A 19,011-nucleotide genomic window follows, 5' to 3' on the forward strand; every position below is an offset into this window, starting at 1 on the left:
CAGCTACATAATTAAAAAAACAGAAACCCTGAGTGCTGTGTCAATGTACCATCCCACTTCACAATCGTCCTTTATTATTTATTTATAATAAACAATCTACTAAGTTCTTCTTTGAGGCAGAATTCCCTTCTGGTTTACAGTGCTATCCTAGCAGGGAACATACAGTAAGAGCTCATCAAGTAGTTATTGAGGAGTCACAGCTCAGAGGTTTAACTGATAAATGCTAAGGGATGGAGGTGGGGAGAACATACATCTACCCCAAAGGGAACCTTGGTTGATTATTTGTCTAGTACCCTTGTGAAGTTCAATTATATCATTTAGATGCTCAGATCTTGGAGTAGCATGAGAAGAAGGCTGAAAAATGAGGACTCAAATGGCTCTTATTTGCTGGGGACCAAATTGTGCCCTCTCAAAATCCTTGTTGAAATCGTAACCATCAAGTGGGAGGGATACTTGGAGGTAAGGCCTTGGGGAGATCACTTCAAATAAGGTCATAAGGATGGGGTCCTCATAAGAAGAGGGACCAGGCAGTTTTCTTCTCATCTTCCTACACATGAGGAGGCCACCTACACAGCATGAAGAAGGTCCTTATTAGGAGGTGACCATGTTGATGTTTTGATCTTGAACCCGAAGCCTACAGAATTATAAGATAATGGAATTTTGTAGTCTGAGCTATGTAATGTATGAAATGTTTTGTTATGATAGCCCAATCTTATTAATGAAGCAACACACTATCTGGAGGTAGATCACTAGGGTATTCTTAAATTCAAATATTAAGAACAAGAATCAAACTTTCCCTTTATTACCCATGTGGAAATTTGCTAGATTATAATGATACAAAATTCTAGATATTATTCTTCCCTGATACCTACTTAAAATTATGCAATTTTTATTTATTTCTTTTGTGTGCACATGTGTGTATGTGGGATGGGAGTATGTGTATGCCATGATACATGTGTTGAGGTCAGAGAACAACTTGAAAGAATTGGTTCCTATCTTCCTTATGTGGGTCCCTGGGGTTGAATGAACTCAAGATTGGCAGGCTTGGAGGCGAGTGCCTTCAATGAGCCATCTGTCCCAAAGTCTACAGAAGAAGAAGGAGAAGGAGGAGGAGGAGAAGGAGGAGGAGGAGGAGGAAGAGTCGGAGGAGTCGGAGTCGGAGTTGGAGTCGGAGTCATATGCTTTTGAACTGAATTCTGGATTCCTCTCCAGTGTTTCCCCTAGTCTCCCTTCCTGGTCCCTGATGAAGTTATTTCTTTTTCCATGCTCTCCAGGTCTCAGACTTGTGCAGCACTAACCCCATAATCATAGCTCTGTCTGTCAGTTGTTTACATGATAAGCCTTGGATCAGTCATTTGTAGTGATGCTTGACAGATACAGGTACACTACTGTTGCTTGCTAAGTTAGTATTGTAAGTGTTTCAATTTGAAATCTGGCATATCATTTATTAGCTCTATAACTGAGTATCTTGCTCTCCTAGTGCACTTAACTCATACTGTTGTTTTCTTGTGAGAATAAATGAGCTCATACACATCTAACTGAACAGATCCTGACTGCGCACTGGACATCAGCACCACTAGTGTGATGGTTCATAGTCCCTGCTTGTATAATGCATTCTACAAAATGTTGGGGGAGATTGGGAGAAGCCTCTACACAGACATGTGAAGTATGTCACTGATTTGAAGTGCTTCTAATCTAATATGGCCATAAGGCATGTGTGAAATATTTAGAGAGAAATATTGAATAATCAAATAATATACTAAATAGGATGTATTATTTATACCATTTATATTATACATTATGGTTCATAAGAAGTTGATGCCCTGTTGTATTATTTTCTATTTAACTCATTCTCTCTCTTTCCCCTCTGCCTCCCCCTCTCTCTTTTACTGAGGCAGGATTTAGACAAAGCTACTCATCAAAGACAGGCTTTTCTTTCTTTTAGCAGACTCATCTCTGCTGTGCGTCATTCAGTCCCATCCCATCACTTTGATGAAATAAGCTGGCTCATATCACAGAGGACAGTGTGGGGGAGCGCCCTGATGCACAGGATCACAGTGGTCCAGAAAAGAAAAAACAAGGCTGAGGGCAAAGACAGTTGATTCAACCTCAGCTCCACCAGCGGACTAGCTGCACAGCTTGCGGCAAATAGTTTCCTTTGTTTCCTCATGTGTAAAATGATGATCTCCAAGATTCAGTTCAGCTCCATTTTATGATTTGGGTTCTGGGAAGACAAGGTTACTTTAGTGAGAGTAGAGAGCAAGCTAACATCGTTATAGCCACGAGGAAGCCTTCAGAGGTTCAGTCACCTGCTTCAAAGCAATAATTCCAATAATTCAGTTATTTTTCCCTCTTTGCCTTTCACCAACAACAGCCAAGAAGTATGATATTACTAGGCATGTTCAGAAATCTGTCCCTCTGGCCCACAAGTAATGATAATGGTGACTGTGGCATCCCTGAAATGGTTGTTACTACTACCAGAGGAGTTGAGGCTCTCCATGGAAGAACGTCTATGGCTTCTGTATCACATGAAGAAGAGTACAAAAAGAGGACATCTGCCTGAGTCACCAGCAGTACATGTTGTACATGTAGTAAGGCTCTTGGCTGAGCCACCAGTCAACAAGAGTATTTATTGGTCTGGAGCAATGTTTGCAGTCATTGAGAACTTGCGTTGTTTTTTACTAATAGTCTTTATTAACTACAACAATTCAAACCATTATGCATGGTGAAAATTAGTTGCTCATTAATCACACTGCAACACATTCAATTGTTTTCATGACAGCCTCTTGACCTGGATTTTGCCTGCGTATATTGTGGAGAAAACCATCTTGTCTACCTCCAGAGTGGGCTCTACTGCTTCACTAGATGCCAACAGAGTCCTCATATAGAATGTGATGCCACTAGAATGAGCAGAAAGGCCAATTGAGGCCACATGAAACTGAGCTCTTGAGATCTACAATGCTACACTCATATTCTTGCATTAACTTCATCACCACCATTTGTTGACTCAGATCTGCTTTGTATTAGAGCTGTCTAGAATTGTCATACTTTTGCTATTAGAGTTTGAATTCTTGAAGGTTAGGATCACATCAGGTCGGTCCCTAGCTCCTTGTCCTTATGTCAGTTACATAAAGATATTTGTTGAACATAACATGAAAAAAAATTCATGTAGTGCTGAGTTATCACAGGTGGGAGTCCTGGATTTTTATGCTTGGAACATTCCAAATGAGATGCTTAATTCTTGAAATGATAAATGAAGACAATATTAGGTTTAAAAAAATTGTGTTAGTGAACAAATAATGCTCAGAAAATTTAAGGTTTTGTTGTTGCTGTCGTAAGTTCCTTTGATGTTTGTTTGTTTGTTTTGGTTTTTCAAGACAGGGTTTTTTTTTTTTTTATAGCCCTGACTGCCCTAGAATTCACTTTGTAGACCAGGCTGGCCTTGAACTCATAGACATGCACCTGCCTCTGCCTCCTGAGTTCGTGGTTCAAAGGCATGGGCCACCACTGCCCATTCCTGTTGGGTATTTGTTTGTTTTCCATGTTGTTTGTTTGCTTCCCGAAGAGCTCCTGTTTTTACCAAGCTCATCAAGGGTCCTGGTACACTCAACACAGGCAGCTGTGCTGAGCAGAACAGCTCTTGTAGTCAGCAGTGGCACATGCTGTTTAGAGGCTCATGGCTGAGCCACTAATCAACAAGGCTATTGTCCCGAGGAGGGGATGTTTACAGTTACTGAGAATTTACATTTTCTCCCATTAGATTCTCCACATCTGTGGGAATTCATTAAGTCCTGCATGCTGGGAAGCACTAGCTGCTTGTCAGTCATGCTGCTCAACATTTGCTAGCCTCCATGAGAGCGTAAACCCCTTAATTTCTGAGCTGTAGTTGAGGATTTTCTACGATGAATAACACCAAGGTTAATAGCATCATCGCCCTCATTATAACAGTAAAGTCATGTGATTCCCAGAACATTCCCAAAATATTTTTCCCTAGAATTGATTACAAAGCTAAGCTTACAACAGATTCTAAAACTGGTATCCATAAAGTTTTGCTTTCTTTTTTGTGTGAACACAAAGAGGTAGTTAAGATTAATGTTATTCATGTGTTAGAAGTCAGCTCCTTTGGCCAGCTACTTGAACACTGCTCAGTCAAAGGGTTTGTGTTGGAGGGATACAAGTCTATTTGCAGACATGCCTTGATGGGGCAGAATCTACTGCAGTTTGATTCTTAGACATGCTGCAATTTGCATCTGGAATGTTCCCCTTGAGCACAGTTTGCACTGCTACTGAGAACTGGTTAACGCTTTGGGAGGTGGAGCCCAGTGGAAGGAAATGAGGTCCTTAAGGGAATGCCTTTGGAAGAGATACTGGGAACATGGCCCTTCCTGTATCTCTTTGCCTCCTAGCTGCCCTAAGGTAAACTGGATACTTCTGCTGTGTTTCCTGGTCATGATGGTCTGCCTCTTCGTAAGCCCACAGTAACAGGGCCAAAACATCAGGGGCTGAAACTTCTGAAAGTGTAAGTTGAAATAAACCTTCCCTCCTTTAAAATAGATTGCTTCAGGTATTTTATCAGATTTTTGGAAATGCTGATTAACACAGTATGCTCAATATTTCATCTGCCAGACAATGTGATTGACACTGGAGCCCCCTCCACTTCCTCCTGCCTTATAGTCTAGGCTTGGAAGTACACTCATTTCTACCAAAAATGATAAGCCAAGACAGTTATCAGCTCAGAAAGAGGCTACCGAGGTTAAGAAATCATGATGCAACTTTCTGTCTAGAAAGTACCAGGGTCTAGCATTTGTTCCTGTATGTGATGTAGGGGCTCCTTTAATGGCCAGTGTAATGAAACCACCGTTGAGAGAATCAGATTCCTGTGTGTTCTTAGAATCACTACTAGGTGTCAGGAAACATGTTTCTGGTTGTGTGCCTTCCATTCTTTTCTTAAAGACTTTAGCTGAATTTTCACAATGTTGGAGCCACAGATGCCTTATTCTATAAAAAAAAAAAAAGCTTTGTTTATACAAAGCTGTATATATATTTCCAGTAATATTTGGTAACAAACGGAGTTCCAGCATTTACAAGGATATCCCCTCAGAATGTCTTTGAAAGTTGTAACAATAGTATTTTAGGTCAGAGGGCTCTTGGAATGCTTACAGTTCAACTTCCTGATTCTGCCAGATAAGGAAAATAACAGGGAAAGCACAAATGATTATTGAATATTGTACTGGTTACTGCTGGCCTGGCTATAATTAAACCTAGTTCTTCTATCTTCCATTGGGCTTTCTGTCCATTAGACCACTGTAAACATTTAAAATATGAATCATAAGCTAATTTGAAAAAGTATTTTGAAAGACTAAATGTGGAATATAAATTTAAATATAAAATGCACAATAAACTTGAAAAAATGAGCTTTATCTTTTCAGAGATTACCTAGGCCTGAAATAAAAATATCTTAGTTAAAGTTTCTATTTTGTGAAGAGACACCATGACCACAGCAACTCTTATAAAGGAAAGCATTTAATTGGGGTTGACTTATAGTTTCAGAGGTTTAGTCCATTATCAGCATGGCAGGAAGCATGGTGGCATGCAGGCAGACATGATACTGAGAGTTCTACATCTAGATCCACAGGCCGCAGGAAGACAGGGACACTGGGTCTGGCTTGAGCATCTGAAACCTCAAAGCCCACCCCAAGTGACCACTTCCTCCAACAAGGCTGTACCAACTCCAACAAGGTTACATCTCCTAATAGAGCCACTCCCTAGGAGCCTATGGGGGCCATTTTCATTCAAATCACAACAAAGTGTATAGATGTTTATACTTAGTAGTAGAGGTGTTCCACTGGGCTTGGGCTCCACAGCTCTGCTTTCTTACTCTGTGTTTTCTGCAATGGGCTTCATCTTTTGCAAAGAGAATTTCCCTGATAAGGGGTGAGGACTAATCTTATCTGTGGGTATAAGGACAAATGTTTAGGATGTAATTTAGGGATTATGCTGTTTTAGAAAAATGGTGGTTGTTGGTTCTCCTCCAAGATCCATGACTTCCCTAGTCCCGAAGGATGGCTTATTAAAGTGTGCCATAATACCTAGAAGCTGCAGTAAAAGGAATAGACAACATTTAAATTATTCTATAAAGTTATTTCTGGCCATAAAACACAAAGAGAGCCCTGGGAGGAACCCAACCTCTGATGGGAGCCATCCTCTTACCTCCAGTCACAATCACGTTTGCTTTCATGCAGTAGCAGAATGTGTTGGCTCCTCTTGGCATGGCAAATTCTCTGACAGGCCTGGAAGACAAAATTAGATGTGCAATGCTAATTGCAACTTAGAAATAGATTATGTTTAATGGGCTCCTTTCTAAATTGCTTGTAAATCTGTTTGTCCATAGTAACTATAAGTCCTGAGAGGTTAGTCACTGAGCCACAGAATTTCTATGATCCCTGTTTTAGTTTGGGTATTTCACAGAGGCCCATGGGCTAAAGACTTAGCCCTACCTCTGGCAGTGGAACCAGTATTTATCCCTAGTGCACAAATGGACTTTGGGATCCCATTCCCCGTGGAGAGATACTCTCTCGGCACAGGGGAGGGTCTAGGCCCTGCCCCAAATGACATGACAGATTTTGATGACCACCCATGGAAGGCCTCACCCTCCCTGGGGAGTGGATGGGGAGTGGGATGGGGGGGTCAATGGGGGTCTTGGGACGATGTGAGGGAGAGGGAACTAGGATTGATATGTAAAGCAAGATTGTTTCTAATTTAAATAATACACACACGCACACACACACACACACACACACACACACACACACACACACACACACAACTTAGCTCTAAGTTATGGTGTGTCAAGAGGTGGTAGAACCATTCAAAGTCAAGGACTAATATACCTGGAGGTCAGGATGCTTTTCCTTGCTTTGCTTCATGATAGCCATTAGGTAAGTGAACAGTTTACCATGTGCCTTCCTCCCTGACCCCTGCCACCATGATGTGACATAGCAAGTCTAAAATTAACAGGGCTAAGTTACCGTGGACTGAAACTTCCAAAACTGTGAGCCATAATATCCTATTATTTTTTAAATTGATTGATCCCAGGTACTTGTAACAGCAATGGAAACACAGACTATTTAAAAATTTAGAAACCATTCTTAGTTTGCTAATGCCATGAATACTGCTGGCCCACTGGATTTGTCCCTTGGGCTATTATTTTCTGATTCATGCTTGAGACATGGGAACATGGAGCCCGAAGCAGTGCAGGGCTATGATAATATTCAATTTCGTCTTTTAAAAATGTTCTTTAGAACTTGTTCTTAGGTTAACAAGAAAAGGGAATGGAAGTTTATTGAGTACTCAGAGTTCCAGGCATCAAATCAGGGACTTCACAAGAGTTATTTTAAATGATTTTATGTCTGAAAATGTCTTCATTCCCATCCAAGCAAGGGAAAACTGAGGCTAAATTGTGCCAATAGTCATAGAATAAGTGCTTGGGCAGAAATTGGTATTGTCTCATTCCATAGCAAATTTATGGAATGCCACTCTCATCTTTCCACTGTAAGATTCTGCCTCTCAGTTGAGCAACTAAGAAAAGGCAGTGTTAAGCAGTTTCTTGCTCAGCTTTAGGTAAACTGGCAAGCTGTGGCTGAGTGAGAGGCTCAGCTTGTATGCGACAACAGGATAGCATGCTATGTGGCAATTAGTTGCAGACATTCAGCAGCTTCCTGGTACATAGCTCTAATTCTGAAAGTCCCACACAAAATTTTAACCAGTATGCTAATCATTCTGAAATGAAAATTTCTTGAGAGTTTCCTTTCCTGCATTTTTGGGGAGATGGGATGACTCCCATTTTAACAGCTGACCAATTATGTATTTGTATAAATACAGTTTCATCTGAAGCCTCATTATAGGAAATTGCAGAAATAGGAAATAGAAACATGTTGCATTCGGAATGAAGGAACCCAACTGTGATGGCTCTCTGGTGGCCATGGCAGTCCAGGAAAACATGCTCATAAGTACCACTTGAGAAATCTCTTCAGCTTCTAGATTTAGAAAGCGTGACCCGAGAGAAAGAGAAAGAGAGAAAGAGAAGGGCAAGCAGCTGATGGGTTCCTGGAGCACCTGATGGATCAAGGAGCCCTGTTTGCTGAGGTTGTCTGAGTATTTTTATCTCCTTGCTTCCTGACTCCAGCTGTAATCAGCAGAGATGCAATTACCACCTACCAAATTCCAAAAGAGACAGTAAATATCAGGAAGTCCAGAATCCATCTGGAAGACAGACTCCTGACTATTGTGAAAGAGATGCCCTTTGCAGCAAACACCACAGTGCACCAGTTGGTTGGAGGGTTAAACCTTCCAGGTAATCTACTTATGACTTTTAAGGACCAGGTCTGTGGGATACTATGCAGCATATGAATTTAAGTTTCCTAGAACAGAATGTTTGTGTTTGTGTGTCCATGCATGTGTGCATGTGTGTGAATGAAACGGGAAATAAGGGTAACAAAAAATAAGAATATGAAAATATTACTAAATCATCTCTAAGGTCACCACATACTCCTGTGCCACTATTAATTTTGCCTAGAATCCTGCTAACCATATGGTCATATTTCTTCTGACATAACAGCAACATCTGATCTGAGATTTAAAATGAACCAAAAAACAAAAACAAACCTCTATCTCTGGCTCTTTGCAAAAGTGAGTCCTCCATTCATGAAGATCTCTGCTTCAGCAAGGATCTCCTAAGAACAGCCTCTAGTGATGGTCCTGACCCAACACTGCCTCCCGCTGCCCTCCACCCCAAATGCTACTTCATTCCCATCACTTAATTTATATTATCTGTTTATTGTCTGCCCTTCCTACAAGAGCGTGATTAGTCTTTTTTAAAGTATTTCCTTTATTTTTGAGATTATCATATAATTAGATCATTTAACCTTTCCTTCCTCCAAACCTTCATATATAGCCCCCTTGCTCTCAAATTCATGGCCTCTTTTTACACTAATTGCCATTACATACATCTATGCGTACACACTAATATTTCCAATACATCCTGTTACAGTCTGTATAATGTTATTTGTCTGGATGTGTTGGGGGCAGACCATTCGGTATTGGATAACCAATTGGTGTGCTTGTCCCCAGGGAATACTATTTTTTTCCAGCTCTCAGCATCCCTTAGCTGCCTCCAGCTCTTTGTGTAGGGGTGACATGTCTAATGGGATCTTTCTTGTTTGGTTCATGTTTAGGCAGTCATGTTGGTGAGGCTTCATGGGTTCTGACATTCCTAGGTGATACGATCTCATAGCAAAATTTCTGATCCTCTGGCTCTTAATCATGCTGTCTCCTATTCTGGAATGTTCCCTGAACCTTAGGTGTGGGAGTTGTTTTATTGATATATCCATTGGGACTAGGCTCTACAACTCTGCATTTTTATTGGTTGTGGATTTTCCAGTAATGATTTTTGGGTGCTGCAAAAGGAAGTATCCTTGATGAGATGTGAGGACTACACTTATCTGTGGTGTAAGGACAGGTATTTAGAAGTTAGGGATTTTGCTGGCTTAGTAAAGTGGTGGTTGTAGGTTGTAGGTTGTTGAGTGACCTTTAAGTTAAATTAAAGAGCTGTTGGTTACTGTTGTGGTATGTGAGCTACTCATTGCACTCTTAGGGTTGTAAGTACCATGCTGGTCATTGCTGTGGTTCATAGGTTTTATAGCTGGGTAAAAATGTTAATTGCCCTTCTTTGGAAGTTTGCACAGCCCCTTCTGGTACTCATGTCACCAATTCAAAATGTAATATGCTACTGTAGGTATTTCTTGAAGGGTGGTTCCTATATAACCATTTGAATTCTAGGGGCTATGAGTTAAGGTAATGAATATGTACTCAAATCTAAGAACCAGGCATAGCTTGTCAAGGATTCCAAGACCAGTTGACCCATGGGAAATGGACAAAGCCATTACCCATATGCCCCAGAATAAAAAGATATGGCAAAGCTTTTCTTGGGAGTCCATGTATGAGTATTTATGAAAGACAGATCAGTGTATGCAAAGACTAGCAAAGGCATCGTCCACCTCCTGGATGTTTACAGCTTAAGACTGATGATCTACAGGGCCCCCTACCAAGACTAGCTAATTCCTCTTCATGTGCTGTAAACTAATAAACTAAGGTTCCAAATTGGGCTGATAGTATTAGAGAACCCTACCTGATCCCAACTTTATTATACATGTACCTCTATGCTAATCCTGTCTTCATTCTCTCACCACCTCTAGCCAAGGTTCCAGGACTAGGCAGAGTTGTTATCCACGGCTATGGCCATGTTATGAATTGCCAGCACAGGATAAAATCAAATTCGATATACAGTTGCACCTATTTCTTAATTAGTTTGTGTTTCAGAAATGTACTTCTATAAAACACCAGTATGCACTCATTAGCAATTAATTATGTACAGAAATGAAATAAAACCCTATAAATAACTGCATCATATAAATGACATTTGTGGAACCTAGCCCAGTGTCAGGGAATGAAATTACTTTTAATATGCGGTGAAGCTTTTAAATTTATCTTTGAATGTGACAATATTATAGACCAAAATAAGCATTTCAGCTTCTAAGCAATGAATACAAAATGTGGGTCTTTCATGAAGTCCACAATTCTTTTTTTTTTTTTAAGAAAATGTAAGTCATCTGAGAGATATGATAGTCTACTCTATTAAATTTCTAATTCTTATTTCTTTACTTGAACTTAAGCTTAGAGGTTGTTTTTGTTTGTGTTTTGTTTTTTGACTTGCCTTTTCCACCTATGTATATGTTAATTTTATTTATTAATATATACATATGTTAACTACACATATTAAGAATGTGTTTCTTGTAAGCAATATATATTTGGTTCTTTTTTATCATCAGATAATCTCCAACTCTTAGCTGTAACATTTACTATTGACATTTGAAGTGATTGTTGATATGAGATTTGTGTCTACTATGTTAATTATTTTCTATTCATTGCCCTTGTGGTTTGTTCCTATTTTTGTCTTCCACTTTTTTTTCTGTCTGTTTATTTCCACTGAGCATCTTATGCATTTTCACTTTTTATTCTTTTGATCTTTGTTTAGCTTAATTTCTGTGTTTATGAATTTTGTACTTCTGTGTCTGGCTCATTTCCCATCATCAAGGTTCATGGTTGCTGTTTTGCTTCTCTAAGCATCAACTGTTTCCTTCTAGTCCCATCCTTCCTCCTCTTCTTCCTAAGGTTGCACTGGAGTTTGTGATATATATGGTATACAGATTCATAGTAGCATAAGTAATTTATAAAGACAAAACAATACTAATTTTCTCTCTAATCCCTTGTTTATTGCTCTCATTGTTATTTGACTTATACACAAACACATGTATGTGCTCACATGCTCAAGGATGTTGACACTGTCATTTCCTTGCTTTGAAGAACTTCTCATAGTATTCTTGGGAAGCAGGCCTACTCACAACAAATTCCTTTGACTTTTGTTTGTCCGAGAAAGTTTTAATTATTTTTATTCGTTTATTTTTTTTAAATAAGGTCTCATGTATCCTAGAATGACCTGAAACTGGCTGGTAGCCAAGCATCACTTTGAACTCCTGGTCCTGCTGCCAAAAATTCTGGGATTGCAGGAATGCCCTACTACTCTTGGTGTTCTTTATATTGAAGAGTAATTTTAAAAGCAAAGTGCACAGAATTCCAGGCTGGTTGCTTTTGTTTGGACGGTTTTGCTTTTTTCTTGTCAGCACTAAATATTTCATGCTACTCTCTTGCTTGCATCATTTCTGGAAAAGTGTGTGTGTGTGTGTGTGTGTGTGTGTGTGTGTGTGTGTGTGTGTGTGTGTGTATGTGTGAATATTAGGCAGATAATACTCAAACTCCTAATTAGGGGTGTTTTCTCACCCCTAATACCAACTTTTCTCCAACTGCAAAAGGAAGGAAGGGAGAAAAGAAAGAAACAAAATGTCCCACAGACTTACCAACAAGCCCATCTGACGGGAGCATTTTCTCACCTGATGTTTCCTCTTCCCAGTTGATTCTAGAGTGTGTCAAATCTATATGAAACTAGGCAGCATAAAACTTATTTAAAACTTATTAAACAATGTACTGTTACACAGGTCTATTATAATTTATATTCTTGTGAAAGTTATATGATATATTCACCTAGTAACAGCCCTTCTCTCTATCTGGCTGCCTATTGGGAAGTTTGCTAGCTCCTTGTCTGTGGGACATTTATTTTTTTACTTTAGTTATTGACGTGGCAAGTGGTCCTGTGGGTGTATAAGAAAGCAGGCTGAGCAAGCTATATGGAACAAACCAGTAAACAACATCCTCCATGGCCTCTGCATCAGTTTCTACCTCCAGGTTCCTGTCATGATTTTCCTGGATGATGGACTGTAAACTGTAGATGCAATAAACTCTCCCCACTGCAACTTGTTTTTAGCCACAATGTTTTTTTCACAGCAATAGAAACCCTGATTAAGACAAGTTTCTCCACGTTAGAAGTTTCCCATTTGAGATTCCCACTCCTGTCATCAGCCCTAGGCAACCAATGATGTGCATTTTGTCTCTATAAATCTCTACCTTGAGAAATGTCAAATAAATGAAATTGCACAATATACAGAATTTTTACCCAGCTTCTGTCCCTTAGAATGTTTCTGAAGTTTATCTGTTATAGCAAATATCTTAAAGACTTTAAAAATTCCGATGCCCAGATGGGAGTTGCTGCTGGGGGGAAGTGGGAGGAGCTGGAGGAGAGGAGGGAGGGGGAACTGGGATTGGAATGGAAAAAATAACAATGTAAAAAAAATCAAATGCCATAACTAGTTATTAGGAACTACTTAACCAGATTGAAAATGAGTCAGATATTACTCAAACTTACAATTCTATAAGAACACCAGCTGGCATGTTTATGATAGATAAGATATGATTGGCCACATAAAGATCAGAAGCATAGTTTGCTGGCTAGCTAAAATGATTCTGAAGTATAAACTTTTACCAACAAAATAAATGTTTAACATATAGATACGGGTCTATAGACTTATTACAATACATTAGACCAATAAACAATTCTTTGTAGTGCTGGGAACAGAAGCCAGGGTTTCACAAATGCTAGGCATGTGCTCCAGCTTGGGCCTACAGCCCCAGTCCCCACTAAACAACAATTGGGTACAAGTGGTTGTAAAAATGCTGGGTGTCCCAGAATGCTCATATAGATACACTGTTGTACTTACAAATTGTCCTCAAGTCTCTTCAAGGATTCCAAAACTAATGAATGGACACTGTCTAAGGAGCAGGATCCAAAGCAATTGAGAGCTGGAATGTATCTGATTTTCATAACCCAATCATTATGCAGCTTCCTCTTAACACTGGGAATGAAAAGGGGTGGAGGTTATGTTAGATACACAAATGTTTTTTTTTCTACTTAGCATTTCATTTGGTTTGAATCAAATTGTGCTAAGTCTGTAGCCCTATGTATCACACCATTTTTTAGCTGTTTAAGTTGTCTCAATCTAGCAAGTTTAAAATTAAAAATAACTTTATAAGACTCTTGTTAAATCTTGAGATATGACTTCAGCAGTAAAGGTGTGAGTCGATTTGATTAGATGTAGAATCATTTAGCAAACATGATGTGAACGGGGTTTAGCTGAGGAAGGAGGAGCCGCCAGGCATGTGGGTGACACCATTCCACGGGCTGGAATCCAAGAATAAAAGCATGAATGTCCACAGTCATTGTCCTCTGCTTCCTGACAGAAGACGTCTGACAAGCTCACAGTCCTGCCAACTTGCATGCATCGTCTTGTTGGACTGTATTCCTTCTAAACCCAGAAGCGGAATAAACCTTCCTTCCCTAAGCTAATTTACCAGATATTTTCTTACAAGGAAGGAAGGAAGGATGGAAGGAAGGAAGGAAGGAAGGAAGGAAAGATGGAAGGAAGGAAGGGATGAGAAAAGAGTAATCTAAAGGATCTCAGATAAGAGCACATGGCCATCTTATCCTTACTTTAATGAAAAACTCTGAGCATTCACATGTGATTAGCATAGAATTTTGAGTATCACTTGTCTTCTAGTAGACGAACAGACACATTTGTGACTCCAGGTATCATCGTTGTGCAGCAGGGGAGGGAGCACAGTAGAGGAGAGGAGTTTGTTTGTTTATTCCCCATCCTAGATTCTGTTTAATTTTGAACTCTTGATAATGGATATTCCTCTAATATGTACACTGTTCCATATATCAGTATTTTCTGCCCACACCTTTACTGACTCAAAATGAACAAATTCTGAGAATTGTCAACTTCAGTCAAACTTTTATGATGGACACAAACTTAACTGTCCTTCTCGCCTTATCGTTTTTCCTTCCATCAGGCTTTAGGATCTCTTGGCAGAAGAAATTCCTCAACACTCATCCTGTATCTGTACTTAAAAGATTTAAGTAGATGGCATGGTGAATGTCTGGGTATAAATTATCCTTCTCAGGAAGCAGTAGGATCATATCCATTCAACCACACCGACAGACCTCAAATTCCTCCCACCCCACCCCATTCTCACTTCTGACATGTCTATCTAAGGGGAGGAGGAACTGACAATGGACCATGGACCTTTCTGACAAGTGGCCCACCTCCTAGTGGAGATAAAGTTCTATTATCTGGGTCTATCATGACAGAAACAAGGGACCCATAGTGTGCAGGGCAGCAACCCACACAGGGACTGCATAACACAGACCAGATGAAGAGGGCAGGAAACAGAGCTGTCTTTCTGACTGTTATTCTCAGAGTGACAGCATTAGGGCTGATCTTAGTTCAGTGCAAGGTAAGGACCAGATGATTCATGTATACACACAGTACAAGTAAATAAGTACTAAAATAATAATAATGTGTTTGTCTGTGTGGGCGTGCATGTGAGTGCAAGTGCCAACTGAGGGCAGAAGAGAGTGATAGGACCTGAAATGACAGGCATCTCTGAACTGCCCAACATGGGTACTGACAAATTGGTCAGGACCCCCTGCAAGAACAGTCCATGCTCCTAACTACTGAGCCCAAGAGAAATTTTTAATTGAACTCTGACATCTATTAAGGAGTATCAACTTGTCTCTCATACTTATTACAAATATTTGTTGCAGGCTATTTTACTTCTTAAATTTATTCTTTTGAAGAAACATAATTGGGCATATAGTCAAATCTATCAAATTATTTTCTTTAAAATCAGCATCTATTGTTTTTATGTTTAGAAACTTTCTTATTCAATTGCCAGGTAGTAGTTATAAATACACACAAGTATATATTTTGTAGATTTTTTTATGATGTCATTTTAAGTTTAACTCAACATATCAGATACTTATAGATTTTAACTGTCAATGACACTTAAATTTCAGTTGCAAATTGTGCTTTCTTTATTATCTTGGAAGGTTCTTGAGATGAGAATGGTATTATCTGTTTTTTGTTTTTAAATTTATTGAAACAGCTGGGTGTTGGTGGCACACACCTTTAGTCCCAGCACTCAGGGGGCACAGGCAGGTGGATCTCTGGAAGTTCAAGGCCAGCCTAGTCTACATCTTGCTATGTAATGCATGCTAGCCTGGAATTCCATATATAGTCTAGGCTAGCCTCAAACTCATAATTCTTCTGATTCTGCCCTGCAGAGCCTGGGATTATATATAGGTGTGTTCCTCCAAGCCTGGATTAGGCATGACTTTGATCCTCAAAAGAACTGTGGGTCTTGCATTCCATTTCACTATATGTGTACAGAACTGAACAATGCCCACAATTGTTAGATCCAAGGAGAATTATTCATGTAATGTCCTTACCTTTTGAAGTTTTTTGAGTCTAGGACCTGGGTTTGTAATTTCTTCTTTGTTTTTGCCTGCTTTAATCCAAAGTCGTCGCTGTTTACAGTGAACTTGTTCACAAACCCACCATCATCTCCCAGGAGGATGTCATCTCTGCAGAGTTGGTCAGGGATGGGCACCACGCACACACACAACAGGCAGTGGTCCATGGGCTTGATAACAAAATAGTGCCCCTGAAAGCATAGGAATGTTGGGAATTAGTTACACTCTACGTGATACACATTGTTGTGGTTTTACTCAGTAGCAAGTAGCTGAGCACCTGCTCAGTATGTATGAGGTGCCGAGTTTCATCCCCAGTATCATACACACACACACACACACACACACACACACACACACACACACACACACCAGACATGTGGGTTGGGGGAAGATAAAGAAAAAAATTTATTCATTATTAATGGTTTTTTTCTGTGCTGTTTCTCATTTTAGATCCAATCGTGATACAGTGATACAGGAACTTGGGAAAGCTATGAAAAAAATTAACCAAATAAAACCAAATTAAAGCTGTGAGTCCAGCTCAATGCTTTTGGGTGTTCCTTGAGGAAAGGAAAGCTACTCTTTGGCTGGATGTGTATGGGATCTTAGGAGCTGCAACCTCGAATGCCTTCTCTTGACTTTGTATGGAAATACGGAGCCAGCCTCAAACTCACTATATATTCTAGACCATTCTTAACCCACCCCCCACAACCACTCCCTCACAAGTGCTGGAATTCCAGGTGTGCTGCCACTGTGTCTGCTTTATGGAATCCTGGAGGTTGAACTCAAGAGAGTCTCATCCATGCTAGGCAATGCTCATGAATTTTATATGGAATTATCAGTAGAAAAGTGTTCTAACACCCAAGTTTATCCATAAATATCCAACAAACACTTGCAAGCTGATTCTGTACCACTCAATGGGTTCACTAAGCTAGGTAGTTATTGTTGCTTTTCCAGAACTCCCTGTCCTAAGACGGAAGAAAAGCAGATGAAGATTTTTGTTATTTGTTCCATTTCCTTAGAATGAGTGAGAGTTGATATATTTAGAGGTTCCCTAGGCCAACAGCTAATGTGTAGTGAGCAGTAACCAGGTGCCAAACATTATTCCAGGCATGGTTGTACAAGATGAGCTCAACAGAGATTTCCACTCTGTAAGAGCAACCCTGCCAGAAGGGAGGACAGAGAGGATGCAGTACATACTAGACCAGTGCCATGGACCCGTGAGGACACTATGTTCCGTGGGCAGAGGTGGTAGTGGGGTAGGGTGGGGGGATGACCTTTGATCTGGGACCTAAACTGGTGGAAAGAAAGATAAAGAGGCAGGAGAAGACAAGGTGCTCCAGATTAAAAGATTAATGTCAAAAAGGGACGAGAGGGGAGAAACTGAGGACCCTTGGCTTGCCAAGACAGATACAAGGGTGTTCAGAGAGGGCGAGAGGGAGGGAGGGAAGGGTAAGGGAGAAGGGAAGGGAAGGGAAGTGAGAAGAGCAAGCAAGGCTCCAGCAGGAGGGAGAGAGCCTGAGGAGAACAGGGAAATGGTGGGATACTGTGAGGAAAACAAGCTGACAAGGACAAGATAAAGGTTAGTAGGAACCACAGACAACTAAGCTGAACTCGCAGGTTCTGTTCTGTGATGATGTCGTGTGGTTTGCTGGTTTGCGTCTCCCCAGGAGTGCTCAGCCACCACGTGCACCAGAATGGGCAGAAAATGTCTTTCCAAGTTACAGCTGGAAGCCAGCAGGGGGCAAAGATGGCCTTGGTGCCCAGATGTCCCACCTAGGGTGCAGGCAGGAAGGAGGGAATCACGAGGACCTAGAGATAAGGAAGAGGCTTCTCCGAGTTAAAAATCAAGTGTGCAAACAGGAGAGCCTGAACAGAGAGCACAAAGTCCAGGCCCTGGGGCTTAGTGTTCTGAGTCAGCTACAATCCTATGAGACTTTTGCTCTTCCTATGGATGCTGGGCTGGGGAGAAAGGCTTTGCACTTGATAACAAGCATAACCAAAATGAAAATGATTGGATTTGTAGAAGGAAATGCAAGAGCAAACGAGTCTGATGTGGTGGCAGGAGGATGCCTGGAGCCATGAGTACCAGTGAAGAGCACAATGAGTGTGTGGAGCCTGCTGCTCGACCTCAGGAAACAACATAAAACCCAAATTCCATAGCAACAGCACAAACTAAAAGAATTACCTCTCCCTCTCAAACTGAAAACAAAATGAGAGCCACACTAAAAGAAAACCACATTCCCCTTTCATTACCAGATATTGAGGCTGAACTCCATCTTAAGTGGTTACTTAGTTACTTCTCTACATTCTAACAGGTACTCCTTACACTGCGGCTGGGCTCCTCTCCTTACAGTGATTGAACACGCAATCTCATTTCTTTCTATCATTTCTCTCAGCACAGTACCTGGCTACTCCCTTGAGCTTTATAATCCCAGACGACGATGGTCCTCTCTGTAGTGGCAACGATTCTCTTTAGCTGGCCCAGGTAATCACAGCCTGTGATCCAGGAGGTATCCTGATAGAAAAGCATAGAGTCAGAGACTCTGGGACTAAGGACGACACTCAAGTGGTAGAGCACTTGCCTAGCATGCACCAGGCCCTAGGTTTAGTCTCCAGTACTGTAGGACAGAGGGGATTGGGAATCACAGTGCTTTTCCTTCTCAAGGTGCTGCACAGCAGGAAGCAGGCTATTGACACTAGAAATCTCAAGTGGCAGGAAAGCCTACAGAGCATCTCCTTGGAGTGGCATAAAGACAGGAAAAGGGTCCCTCCAACCCACCTTGTTCTCAGTACCACCATCTCAAGACTGATTCAGCTAGTGTGGGAATTGCTCCTTAGAAGAGCAGGGCAGCTGAAGGAGCAGCCAGCTTTGGTGGAGGGTCAGTGAGACCATTTGTTTACATGCACAGCTAGAACCAGAGCACCGATTAAGCAAGTGCTCCAGCCCTGCTGCTTGCTAACACTTTCCTCTAGAAAAGCCCTTAGTGATCATCGATCTATCTGATCATAAGCTGAGGCCCACAGTCTTCTTGGGTCTCAACTCAAGTCTGGAAGCTTTTACAGCATCAGCAGGAACAACAGCCTGGATTGCCTGGGATGTCAGAAACTTATGTGCACATGAATCTTCCATAAAACCACCAGGAGTCCAATGGGTTTGTTCCATTTCAAAAATGGAGGCTGAGAAGCTTAAC

General features: G+C 40.8%; 1 protein-coding gene across 1 annotated transcript in view; it reads right to left on the reverse strand.

The window, feature by feature from the left end:
- Wdr64 (WD repeat domain 64) overlaps window positions 1-19,011 on the reverse strand; it is a 93,020-nt gene that overhangs the window by 50,728 nt on the left and 23,281 nt on the right. Inside the window, exons 6-9 of the mRNA XM_027418895.2 lie at window positions 18,225-18,335; window positions 15,797-16,011; window positions 13,227-13,361; window positions 6,211-6,290 (exon numbers count right to left, since the gene is read on the reverse strand). Of these exons, the coding sequence (XP_027274696.1) occupies window positions 6,211-6,290; window positions 13,227-13,361; window positions 15,797-16,011; window positions 18,225-18,335 (541 nt within the window). The remainder of the gene's footprint in view (window positions 1-6,210; window positions 6,291-13,226; window positions 13,362-15,796; window positions 16,012-18,224; window positions 18,336-19,011) is intronic.

This window comes from Cricetulus griseus, chromosome 5 (genome assembly GCF_003668045.3).
Source record: "Cricetulus griseus strain 17A/GY chromosome 5, alternate assembly CriGri-PICRH-1.0, whole genome shotgun sequence".
In the NCBI taxonomy this organism is placed as follows: domain Eukaryota; kingdom Metazoa; phylum Chordata; class Mammalia; order Rodentia; family Cricetidae; genus Cricetulus; species Cricetulus griseus.